Raw genomic sequence first — 13,099 nt, 5'->3', positions numbered from 1 at the left:
TTTCATCCCCATGGGACAAAAATACATTTTCTGTCTTTTCTCGGTCTAGGAGGCACAAAATTCAAAAATAATTTCACATTTCTACTGCATTGATGACCCAGTTTAAATACAGATTCATCTTCCCAGCGCTGAAGTACCCCTTTAAACGAGCAATTAAAATGTACCACGTTCAAACAATGTCTTGACGTGTTCATCTGCAAAACATTTGAGGCTTAGAGTAAAATTAGGTGTCAGTGTGATGACATTAACACTGATTTCACGTTTGACATTGAACGAGTGTGATCAATGCTCACTAGTCTTCCAGCAGAGCCGAAGCCACTGGCAGTCTCCATTTATAAATCTGACGACCACATTATTCCTGGAAAATCTGAGCGGAGTTGGACGGAGAAGTGGATTTATTTCCCTTCTGCTGTTTCTTCCAGCGAACAGTTCAATTATCCACGAGTGCCAGATTCCACGTTGTAATGACGGTTTCAAACCCAAAACACATAGATCAGCTCACTGGCAGAGAGAAAACACCAACGCCAGCCCATCATAACTTCCACCGGAGCTCCGCTTCTCATCACAGACACGTTGTCAGATTTATGTTCAGTATTTCAGCTGGGAATAATCATGTCTAACCATTTGTGCTCGGACTAAACCACACAAGACTTTAAATAACCTAGTTCATAGTTAGAGAGAATGCAGATTATTCCTACACATTTCTATTGTATCGTTTTCAAAGCAACTTCCTCCATTTAAAAGTTCTTTGCAATTGTGTTCCACATTTACCTTTTAAAGGTGCACTATGTAGTATTTTTGCAGTAAAATATCCAAAAACCACTAGGCCAGTGTTATATATTTTGTTCAGCTGAGTACTTACAATATCCCAAATGTTTCCAACTATTTGTAAATTGTGAGAATTGCTATTTTAACTAAGGACAGGGACGTTTCAGCATAGCGTCTGAGGAAGTCGCCTGTCAATCGCATCATATCTGCGCTTTACCCTCAGTTTCGGGTTTTATTTGGCAGGAGCACTTTACTCTTAGCAGTGTGAACAAGTGAACGCACAGAGTATCGTCATAACATCATTTCCAACACACTTAAATGTATCTCATATGATAAACAGAGCTGCATTACCTCATAATCATAACCGGAAGAGCGGAAATACTGTGCGTGTGCCCGGCGACTGTGTCCCGTCATAATAAAAGCCCCGGTGCTTGTGAGGCGGGTATTTGTGCAACAATCGCTCCAGCGGCCGTGCTCAGCTCCACAACACTCAGCTGCACACTAAAGTAACGTTAATAACCGCATCCATGAACATGATTTCTGCCTATTTTCTACCGGCTGTGAGGTGAAGACCACATGTCCCAAGATGCTGCGCTCACACTTGGCGTCATCAAACTACGTCTTTGTTTAGAATAGGCGCCCTCTAGTGGACGTAAAGTTGCATAGTGCACCTTTAATTGCTATCATTTTTTTCCCCCAAAGCACTTTTAAAGCCACAACACTCTAAAACATTTGGGTTGAAAATGGACAAACCCAGAAATTGGGTTGTTTGAACCCAGTGAATGGACCTAGCCTGACGTGGTCATACTCAGCTCTAGTCAGAATATGAGTCTGATGCTCCATTGGGCTGTGATTATGGGGCGTGTTTCAACCCAACCAGGAAAGACCTCAATTGGACAGACAACAACCCGCGGAAAAAAACGCGGACTTGGCAACACAGTGCAGTTGAGCTCTGTTGACATTTGACAACTAATGTTATGCGTTGTTCCGTTGCTCTGATTGGTTGTCAGTCTATGTCCGCGGGTTGAAGCGACTATTATGTGATATATAGACCCATGAGTGCGAATTTTAGCAGCAACCTTGCCAAAATAACACACATTTTGCCCCCGAACACCATTTTTTCCCGGAGAACCCCAAGAAGCTATTGTTTTGGGCTAGTAGTGTGCGGATTTTGTTGTAAAAACTTGGCAACCCTGTCTGCACACGCGCTGAAATAAACATTCTTTGCCGGTGTTGTTAAAAAAATTAAAGAATTGAATGATACTCAGAGTACTAACCCAACATGATCATCATTTCTGAGAGAAATAGTGAAGGTGATGCAGATACAAACAAGCTCTCCGTTTAGGATTCGAACAAATATAACCCAAGCCCCTTTGATGACGTGATGATTATGTTACTGTTGATCATCTGTTCGTCATCGTCTAAAGCCCACCCTGATGATTTCATTGGTCTGAACAGTTTCTGTACGGGGATAATCACTCCTCTATGGATCCAGTCCAGACCGAATCGCCTGACCTAAAAATGTTTCAACCCAAATTGGGTTGTTTTTAACCCAGCATTTTTAGAGTGAACCGATTCATTCAAACAGCTGATTCATTCAGGACCATTTGACATCTTTGGCTGAATCCGAGATTGCTCTCTATACCCTTAAATAGGGCACTATTTGAAAGGACAGCCATTTGTAGTGGTGTCTGAAACCATAGTGGACATTATGGAGTGCACTCATTCAATCCCATAATGCACCCCAATAACGAGTGAACAGTCGATGTACACACAAAGGCTGTTCGACTTCACACACTCGTTTACTATATTAGTGGCTTAACGTAGGGAAGGGAACAGTGAATGAGTGAATGAGAGTTTAGGGGGCAATTTCAGATTCAGCCCATGTGGTGGTCAGAGAAGCACAAGTCCTGTGGCTTTGTTTTGAATGATTTTCATTGGCGAAATAGATCAAAAACAGGCAATCTGGTGTTTAAAATTGTTAAAACAACAATTACAATATTATTTCAGGCGCATCAATTATATTACAATATTATCGGAGACGCAGATGATATTGCACACCCTACAATGAACTCTGGTCAATAAAAAATGTAATACTCACCTCGTGATCAGGGTTGCCAGGTTTTCGCAACAAAACCAGCCCAATGGCCAATCAAAAATAGCCCAAAAGTAGCCCAATGGCCAATCCAACTAGCCCAATACCAAAAAAATCTAAATATAACACTCCAATACACATTTTATGGTAGTGTTATGCACTACACACCATTTATACTAAAAGATAATTGTATAAGTAATTATAAACAGTCTATTTTATTCCTCATATATTCCTCATTAAATGTTAATTTACAGAAAATTCTTCTGTGTATGACATTTATTTTTTAAATTATTATTTACCAGCAACAACCCTGGAGAGCACGCATTCGGTTACCATGGAAACGAAAACAGCCGGTGCGCGCGCAGCGCGCCGCAGCACACACACACACACACACACACACACACATATTAGCGAACAAGCCCAGCAGTGCCACTGTACCTCACAAAGTGTGCGCTTATCAGCACAGTTATGCTGATACGATATTGCTTATGTCATCATCCTAGAATCCTTGTTATCATTGGTGGAATATGAATTGGCTAAAGTAAAATATTTATTTCAACACAACCATTTCAGCTAAATATAACTGATGCAATATGTTAAACCTTTAACCCGCGGAATAAAAAATCAACCCGCGGCAAGTGGTTAAAAGTAGCCCAATTCCGCGGGAAAACCGCGGACTTGGCAACACTGCTCGTGATGTTGATTCTTGTTTTATCACGAGCTCCGTGCCATCCTCTTTTCTCCAGCTGACTCTCCTCTGTTCAGATTTCCTGGAGGTTGTCGATTTAGTGAAAGCTAACCTTTGTCACCCCCAAACCAGAAACACATCTAAACATCTGAGGCAACTTTCCCAGTGAATGTCTTGTTATTTGGGAGATTGGAGAGGATTTGTATCTATCTCTTGGAGAAAGCTTAACGGCTAACTTGGATCACGTGACGCACCTCAGCCAATCGGCAGTGAAGTTATAACCGTTCAAAGTTTTTTGACAGTTGATTAAATCATTTATTTTTATATGTTGATTGATATTATTTATACTGTTTGTAGCATGAATAATTATAAAAAGACAGACGAGTACAGTTTGCCACAGTTTCTTAGTCTTGTGAATAAAATTTTTATATTTGGTGATAGCATCACTAGTAAAGGCACAGTAGTTTGAGCTTTACTGCAAAAAAGATCGCGAATATCTATTAGCTGCAAATTAGTCACTGTATGTATTTATTTAGATTAATTCATTATAAGGTGTTTATCAGTAGGCACACAGCAGTCATAAATCATGTCTAACCAGGAAGCGATAAAAGTCACTTCATTATTTTCATTAAACATACAATATAACACACAAATGATTAATTTTCTCTTTATTCATTAAAATGCATAGGCTAATATCAATTTCACCATCCTATACATACAGTAATAATAGACATTCAAATTCAAGTCTAGGTAAAACCTGAAAAAGAAAACTGTCATCTATATTTTTTATTTTATTTCTTTATACAATATACACTCAATATTATTAAATTGTAATGCCGTAAATACCTGTCACGTCATTACATTCCCTTATAAAATAATTACATAGTACAATCTATATTTCCCACAAAAGTATTGTCTAGCATAAAACATGTCGAAGATTAGCAAACAGGCAGGTTCGACTTCACCATTTATGGATATGACGAGACACGTGACGCATGTAGTTTCCAGCGAAAACTACACCGACAGGTCAATATAAACCATTCAAATGGCCTTACCATAGTGAATCAGGGAAAGACAAAACGTTTTGGAATAAAGATTTATGATTTCACCCATATAAATGTTGTTGCCTTTTGTTTTTCACGCAAAAAAGTGATAGTGTACCTTTAACAGCCTTTGCTTATTAAACCAGGATAGATGTTTTAACACTAAAAATGTCCATGTCTCTTCAATCCCCCATAACAAATGTTCAGTGTATAAGAATCTGTGTGTCTGCACTGCCTCCTGGAGGAAGAGAACTGCAATCTAGAAATAATCAGCAGCATTGCAGTGAAACGTGCATCTGAAATACAGCAAAAACGTAAATAAAAAAAACATAAATAATGTGAGTGAAAAGACTTTTGTGATGATTTTGTAAATTATTTAATGAAAACAAAGAATCTGTTATTTAAAGTTCAGTGCATAAAAAAAAAATATTCATAAACAAACACATCTGATAAATATTGCAAATAGATCCATCCTTAATATTTATCAACCATTAAACATGAGAAACATCCAAAAATGACAGTGAGAACTGATGCCCTTTATAATTAGCTTGTCATTAAAATAGCATTATATGGTTTTCATTTGCAGTCAATTGTGATTGTTAGATCATGTTAGGAATAAAAAAAACATTTTTTACAAACAATGTCAATCCAAACACCAGGAACAGACGGCGAGTGCAGTGGTCAGGAGATGTGCAACCAAAAACAGGAAGAAACATGATAAATAAAAGACGAGAGAGAGACGGCGATCAGAAGGCCTGTTGTTGGTCCGTGACGTTTCACTCGACATCATCTTCCTCCAGACTCTGGGAAGTCACTATCCGCTGTGAACAGGTCAGCACAGGGTCAGCACTAGTGATATCACGGCAACAAAACCATAACATTTTACGGTACTTGGTACCAATTTCGGTACCACAGCAAAAAAAAATGTTTTAACTATTATTATTTTTTAAAATGTATTAAGTTTTTTATTTATGATGATAATCCTTTTAAATAATTAATACAAGCATTTAAATGCTGAATCATGTTTAAAAGTAAATAAAAATACTTCTATAAAAAAGATCAAGTGAAAAATAATCAACCATCTAGGCATAATTATTATGAGTAGAGAAGTATTCTTATTACATAGACGTGGCTTAATCGACTACAACAGTAACCTAATATATTCTGTCAATTTAAAAAAAAAGTCAACAAAAAATAACCGCACGTATTTTGACAGGTTGCTGTGAAGAGCTTTGAGTGTCTGTGTTCATGATTTGACAGCTTTCTCAAATGAAACGGTAAATTCTCATGAAGTGACAGTTTATGTGTTTGTGACCTTATATAGTGACACACAGAAGAGACAACAAAGACTGTCTGTGTGTGTGTGTGTGTGTGTGTGTGTGATCTGACTGCGTGAGTGTTCTGACTGTGAGTGTTCTGACTGTGTGTGATCTGCCTGTGTGAGTGTGTGTGTGTGATCTGACTGCGTGTGTGTATGTGTTCTGACTGTGTGTGTGGGTGGGCGTGCACAAATTCATTCAGAGACCCAGAACATACATGAGTAATATTTAAATAGTATTTTGCAGTTTAATATTCACATACACTAGTGTGTATATATATATATCCGGCTTCAATCCGGCGGCCTGAGCTTATAAACACAGAAGCGACTAAATGCAGTACAGTGGGAGTCGGTACTAACGTTACTACAGAAATCAGCTCTACAGACAGCACGTGATGCATAATGTCAATGACACACACTTCAATGTTCAAGAGGTGAAATAGCTCAACGTCACTGCGAAGACATTAGGCTTTGGATAGTTCTTGGTTTTTCTCTCGCATTCTTTCTTGTCCCACAAAGCGACACGCAGCTCGTGGGGGGTTTAAAAGAATGCTTAAAAGGTTTCCGCAGGTTTTACAAGACTGATTAAAGAAAACATAAGGAATAAATATAAGGGCACGTAACATGTCAATATGATTAAAACCAGAACAAACATCTGCCAACGGGTTCATAAAACATTTTCATACCCATCTTGTAAAACAAACTCAATTTTGTTTAATATTTCAGAAAACCAGACTTAAGTTTCATTTTGCATGTACTTTGTAATTTGTACCGGAAAACTGAAATCCTGAGGAATCATTTGCAGTCCATGCAGTTTATTATTTTGCAATTCAATTTAGGGCCCTGTGAAATCTGCTTTATTTTTTTTGTTTTATAGTTTAATCTGTTTTTAATTTTTCTGGACTCTGCTTTAATGGTTAAATGAAATTAAAGGAAAATAAAACAATGGTTGGATATTAATAGATTATCGATAAATTTGAGTAAAACAACGTTCATGATATTTGGAAACTGTAAGCCAAATCAACAAGTACAAATACAGATAGAGGGGTTTAACTTAGAAAGAGTACATGAAAATAAGTTTCTCGGAGTAATCATAGATGAAAATATCTGTTGGAAGCCTCACATAAAATACATTCAAACCAAACTGTCTAAAAGTATCGCAATTCTGGCTAGAGCTAAGTATATACTGGATTTTAAATCTCTTCGCATCTTGTATTGTTCATTATTGTTACCGTATTTGAACTACTGTGTAGAGGTGTGGGGAAGCACTTACCGATATTCACTACAGCCGTTAGTAATAATGCAAAAACGAGCTATGAGAATTATTCATAATGTTGGATTTTGTGAACATACAAATTCATTATTTTGGCAGTCGAGATTATTAAAATATTATGACCAAATTGAATATCAAATTGCTGTATTCATGTTTAAAGTAAGAAATAGACTATTGCCTGGGAATATACAAAAGATGTTTTTTGAGAGGGAGGGAGGGTACAACTTAAGGGGATGTGGAAACTTTAAGATTAATAGATTTAGAACAACAAGGAAAAGACTTAGTTTATCAATATGTGGAGTTAAATTGTGGAATAAAATAGATGAAAATTTAAAGCAATGCTCCAACATATTCCTCTTTAAAAAAATGTATAGAGAAAAAATTCTTAAGAAGTATCAAGAAGTACTGTAGGAAAATGGGAGCGCTCCTTTGTTAAGAGTTATAACATTTGTTAGTGGTTATTTTGAATTTATGCATGTATGTATATGGCATGTGGAGGTATGTGTATGTGTCGGTGTATATAGGGGTATAGGTATATATATGGGTGTATGTATGTATAAATACAAATGTGTACATGAGTATGTATATGTGTTGATGTATATATGTGTATGAGTAGGCGTAGGCATATGCATGTTATTTAAGGAAAAATAATAATTAAAGGGGTAGGAGTATATAAGTTTTACTTCATCCTACTCCTTTTTCGTTCATGGGATAGAATTAATTAATTTTTTTGTCTTTCACCTTTATTTGTTTCTTTTGATAATGTCTGAATATTGTTGTATTTTTATTTCTCTCATGTTCGAAAATAAACAAATAAAACTAAAACTAAAACTAAATGTACCTGACTTTAGTTCATCTTTGAACCACAAATGAAGAGAGAAAGATTTCTGTCCCTCCATTGAGAGTCTAAGCAACTTCCACTTTGACACTTCAAAAAGTTCACGAAGAGATCAAACTAATGAATCAAGCGGTTTACTCAACATTTTCTGAAGAGACTCGATGGCTTTATATAATGAAGGAAAGTCTTAGCGTTCATTCACACCAGATGCGACTTGTTCTATTGTAGACTATTTACACATAGTTGGACACTTCAACATTGAGTTCTCTCGCTTCATTCGCGCGTGACATTCGCTTCACAACAGATGTGAATTTGCATCATGGGAGGGGCTTCTGCCAGACGGCTCATCTCGTTGTGAAATGGCTGCCATGGATTGTTTTAAAATACGACGACTAAGCTCAATTCACCGGCTTTAGTTAGCTTTGAGTCTCAATATGTTGAGCTCAAATTGAGTAAAGAGACTGTCTGACCTCACTCCCTTTCTTCCAAGCAAGATCCTATTTATTCCCGTTTTTATAAAGTACCAAGATGTATCGTACAGCTCCGGGTATCTATATGTGATTGTCCTCATTGTTGTCACTACAAGATCAAGCTCCTGATTGGTTAACAAATATCCAATCAAATAACAAATATAACGAATATCCGCCCAAATTCAGATTTTCCAACTTGCGTGAAACGCTCAATTTGCACCGCAGAATGTCTATTTGCGTCTTTGCATTGACTTAATATGTAAATTACTCACGCTTAACGCTTTATTTGCATCTGGTGTGAACCAAGCGACAACCTCCCCCACTTTCTGTTGAAGCCAATACTAAAGTAACTTAAACTGCAATTCCTCAACAGGCTCCAGAAGGAGCAGAATCTCATTGAGCTCATGTTAAAATGCCCAACTTTACAGCAGATAAAAACATGTTTACAGTCTGGGACAAATTGTGGTTTTGGTCTATACGGCTAATTTTGACCTTCATGACGACTGTGAGGGGGTAAAAAATTTGGAATCTCGTTTGTTTACGTTATATAAAGCCTTAAAGTTCTGCATAATTAAGGGCGTGGCCACTTTGAGTGACAGGTGGATAGCCATTTATCCACTGTCTATAGGCCATCGTGTCACCTAAGCCCCGCCCACATCCCGCCTCTTTGCCCATTTTCTGTTATCCGGGCGTGATGTGCTGCTAACATGGCGACGGCCAGCTTGTCTCTACTTTACGCTTCAGAACGGCTCTTCAGAATCATATGGGTGACGTCACGGACACTACGTCCATATTTATTTACAGTCTATGGTGTGAACGCACCATTACGGGTTTGGAACGACATTAGGGGGAGTAAATGAGGATAAAATAAGTCGCTTTGGATAAAAGCGTCTTCTAAATGATTACATTTAAATGATGACAGGATGTCCTTTTTGGGTGAACTGTCCCTTTAAGTGAACTGACCTACTCTTGATTTATTCATCCAAACTTTGACAAATTCTGTGACATTCTGCATTATACAGTAAATTACATTTTTATGGATTCTGCATCACAGGAATCATAGGGCCCTAATTTAATGCCATGATATTGAATTTAAGACTTCCTGCTCCAATTTAAGACATTAAGGCCTTAAATCGTGGAAAGTCAATTTAAGACCGGCAGAAACCCAGTAATGCACAGGAGTGTGATGTGTGGCTCACCTGACTGATGGACGGGAGTTTGGTGAGCAGCATCTGGAAGACCGGCGGCGGTAGAGTCTGCTGGAGCACCTGCAGGAGCTGCTGTGGTTGGCCACACACAGCGATGGCGTTGGTCAGGTGATCCACACCCTTCTCGTAGTCTCCTGAGGAAGACATTCAGGCATTTAGCGCTTCATACCAGACTGTGTATCGCTACACCCAGTGCAGATGATATGGAGACGGATGTCCCACCCTGTGCCAGCAGCTCCTCGCCCAGCTGAATCTCATCCAGGAAGAACTTCTGCACGGCTCCGGGATCTTTGAGATCTGGCAGCTGGAAGATAAAGTCCAACAAACTCACGCATACGGGCAAACTTTCACCTTTATAAGGCATATGGGGGGTGGGGGCATAGAAAAATGTAGAATAATTTAAAAAAAAATTAGGATCTAACAAAAAATGTATATATATAAATATATAATATATTAAAATAAAATTAATGAGATTTTTAATGTTAATTTTAAAATTAACAAAATTAATTTTAATTTTTAAATGAAAACAACAAAACATAAATAAATTCATAACAATTCATAAAGTTAGGAGTTTCATGGACATTTTTTAGATTTTTTATAAATAAATAACTCAGCTAAACATTTATATTAAATTAAAAAAAAAGATTAAAATAAATGGAGGAAAAATAATAGTAATTTAATAAATTAATTTTAAAAAAAAAGTGAGGGAGTCCATGGAAAAATGTAGAGAATAAAATAAATACTATAGTAAGAAATAAAATAAATAAATAAAAATATTCAAATTAATGGAGGGGATTGGCATTTAAATAAAAAGGGCCCATGAAAAATTGAGAGAAAAGACCTAACAAAAAAAATAATAATAATTAAATAAAAAAATATATATATTTAAATAAATGGAATAATGTTCAATAAAAATTAAAATAAACAAAATAGTTCAAATTATTTAAAACCAAATAATTAGAAAATTAATACAAATTAGATCTAACTAACTATAAAAATAAATAAATAAAAATAATAACGGTTTATATAATAAATAACACGCATACATAGTTAACAAATATAACATTTTAAATATAAATTGGGTCTTTATACATAAATATTGAGTGGTCTTTTAAATCTAGGATGAGATTTAAACTATAATCATATTTTGGTGTCCGCGGCATTAATAAACGACGGAAAACCGCTTGAGGAAGGAGAGGATTGACCGATAACTCATCAGATGCTTGACCTACTTGAGCATGTCCAGATTTATCTTGAGCGGCTCGTTGCTTCTTCCTTCCTGAAAAGAACAAAATACAGCACATGAAACTGCAGCTTTCCCATAATAATAATAATACAATTGTTTTCTGAAACAATATTGAACGAACAATATTGAAACCGTTATGACGTAGTGAAGCATCGTTTCCTGAAATCACGTGACTTTGGCAGTTTGATTCGCGAATCAGACGGAGCTGATTGTGATTCAGTTCAACCGACTCTTCTTCATCAGAAGCTATCCTCACAATTATAAACAACGGGAATATTTATCAACTCTTGGTAACGTCGGATCGCCCAGCTTTCTAATCATAAACTCGCTTTACGACTCGCATAAGTGAAGTGTTCATGAGTTATCCAAAGGAACCGATTCAATGTATCATTAGTGCGTGAATCATATTAGGGGTCAAAATAAAGGTTTGTTCGAGATCCATCGGCGAGACCGATCGGTGTATGACATCAAAGTACCGCGAGAGAGATTCAAAAGCATAAAGAATAGTTTACTCTCCAATCGTTCTCGCGGTACTTTGATGTCATATGTTGATCAGTCTGCGCAGCGCTAATGGACCTCGAACAAGCCTTAAGTCTCCTATCTGAACGTGATCACTTATTATCAAGACACCGAACTTTAATCTAAACACCAGCCACGGCATGGAGCGCAAACCGGGCCGGTCTCCCGTTAACAGCGTTATTGTGTAACCGAATCTCGTCGATCTCGTGACTCACGTTCACGCAGTCTGGTTCTGAAGTTCGGATCGCTGCGTCGTTTTCTGTCGAAATAGATACAGTACCCGATGAAGAGCGCGCCGCAGACACCCGCCGCGATCGCGCTCGGTTTGCTGCCAATCATCGCGCCTCCGTTACCGGAGAGCTTCTCCTTCTGCTGCACGTGCTCACAAAGAGCGGTGCAAGGACCCCTCTGAGTGACGAAAGCACGGTGGAGGAGGAAGGTGTTCGCCCCAGACGCCTGAAACAATAAAAACACTGTCGTATGGTCGTATGTTCTTTCTGGCTTCACTGATTCTGAATATTATTAAAAAAAAGTGCTTGTTTAATTAATTTACTCTAATATTCTTTTCACCTTTACATTCATAAACGCAAGTGTACTAATAAAAAAAGCATAGGCCGTATTGCGATATTTTTATTTTCTTATATGTTTTTGATATTTTTTGTACAGTATTTGCATTTGAACGAAAGCACTTGTATAATTTTATTGTTTGATAAATAATTATAATAAATACAAATGAATAAATAAAAATCACAAACTTCACATTTTTCAAGTCATTTATTTATAGAACTCCTGACTAAAATAGACGGAAATTGCTTCAAACAAAAGCATTTTTCAGTCAGTTAACCCTTTAAATGTCACTACTAGCACCATTAATAACATTGCTAAATTTTGAATCCTGCTTATTAATGTAATAATATCTTCATAACACACTCAATTGACTTTTTCTAGCTCTAAAAATACTATATATATATTGTGCTGGTCCCACTTTTGCTGCCAAAACAGCCCTGACCAGTCGATGACTCCTCTAGACCCCTGAAGGTGTGCTGTGGTATCTGGGACCAAGATGTTAGCAGCAGATCCTTTAAGTCCTGTAAGTTGTGAGGTGGGGCTTTCATGGATTGGACTTGTTGGTTCAACACATCCCACAGATGCTCGATTGAATTGAGATGAGGATTGAGAGGCCATATGTTCCCCAGGTAAGCCACACACACGCACCGGTCACACACGTGATGTAAAAGAAAACGTGATTGCTCAGACCAGGCCACCTTCTTCCATTGCTCCGTGGTCCAGTTCTGATGCTCACGTGCCACTGTGGGTGCTTTCGGCGGGGTCAGGGGTCAGCATGGGCACCCTGACTGGTCTATGCCGCCCCATACACAACAAACTGAGATGCTCTGTGTATTCTGACAGCTTTCTGTCAGAACCAGCATTAACTTCTGGAGCAGTTTGAGCTCCAGTAGCTCGTCTGTTAGATCGGACCACACGGGCCAGCCTTCGCTCCCCACGTGCATCAATGAGCCTTGGCCGCCCATGACCCTGTGGCCGGTTCTCCACTGGTCCTCTTGGAGCACTTTTGATAGATACTGACCACTGCAGACCGGGAACAGTCCACAAGAGCTGCAGTTTTGGAGAT

General features: G+C 37.8%; 1 protein-coding gene and 1 non-coding gene across 2 annotated transcripts; both read right to left on the bottom strand.

The window, feature by feature from the left end:
• Window positions 1–4,962: 4,962 nt before the first annotated feature.
• Window positions 4,963–11,890, bottom strand: tomm20a (translocase of outer mitochondrial membrane 20). The gene is made up of 5 exons (XM_067421731.1): window positions 11,682–11,890; window positions 10,934–10,980; window positions 9,924–10,005; window positions 9,693–9,835; window positions 4,963–5,415 (listed from the first exon to the last, which is right to left on the bottom strand). The coding sequence occupies exons 1-5, from the start codon at window positions 11,803–11,805 to the stop codon at window positions 5,371–5,373; spliced, it is 441 nt and encodes a 146-aa protein (XP_067277832.1). The 5' UTR covers window positions 11,806–11,890; the 3' UTR covers window positions 4,963–5,370.
• Window positions 6,334–6,467, bottom strand: LOC137045743 (small nucleolar RNA SNORA14). The gene has a single exon (XR_010898836.1). It is a non-coding gene; the product is annotated as a small nucleolar RNA SNORA14 (small nucleolar RNA).
• Window positions 11,891–13,099: the final 1,209 nt, after the last annotated feature.

This window comes from Pseudorasbora parva, chromosome 17, assembly GCF_024679245.1.
Source record: "Pseudorasbora parva isolate DD20220531a chromosome 17, ASM2467924v1, whole genome shotgun sequence".
In the NCBI taxonomy this organism is placed as follows: Eukaryota; Metazoa; Chordata; class Actinopteri; order Cypriniformes; family Gobionidae; genus Pseudorasbora; species Pseudorasbora parva.
Note: the sequence above shows the minus strand (reverse complement) of the source record. Positions and strands in the feature narration are given on the sequence as shown.

Excerpts from the sequence above, each read along its gene's own strand:
- tomm20a (XM_067421731.1), bottom strand. The coding sequence starts at position 11,805 with ATGATTGGCAGCAAACCGAGCGCGATCGCGGCGGGTGTCTGCGGCGCG. Across the intron at positions 10,006-10,933 it reads ATAAATCTGGACATGCTCAA|CTGCCAGATCTCAAAGATCC; the intron begins GTAGGTCAAGCA and ends TTTATCTTCCAG. Across the intron at positions 9,836-9,923 it reads CGAGGAGCTGCTGGCACAGG|GAGACTACGAGAAGGGTGTG; the intron begins GTGGGACATCCG and ends TGTCTTCCTCAG.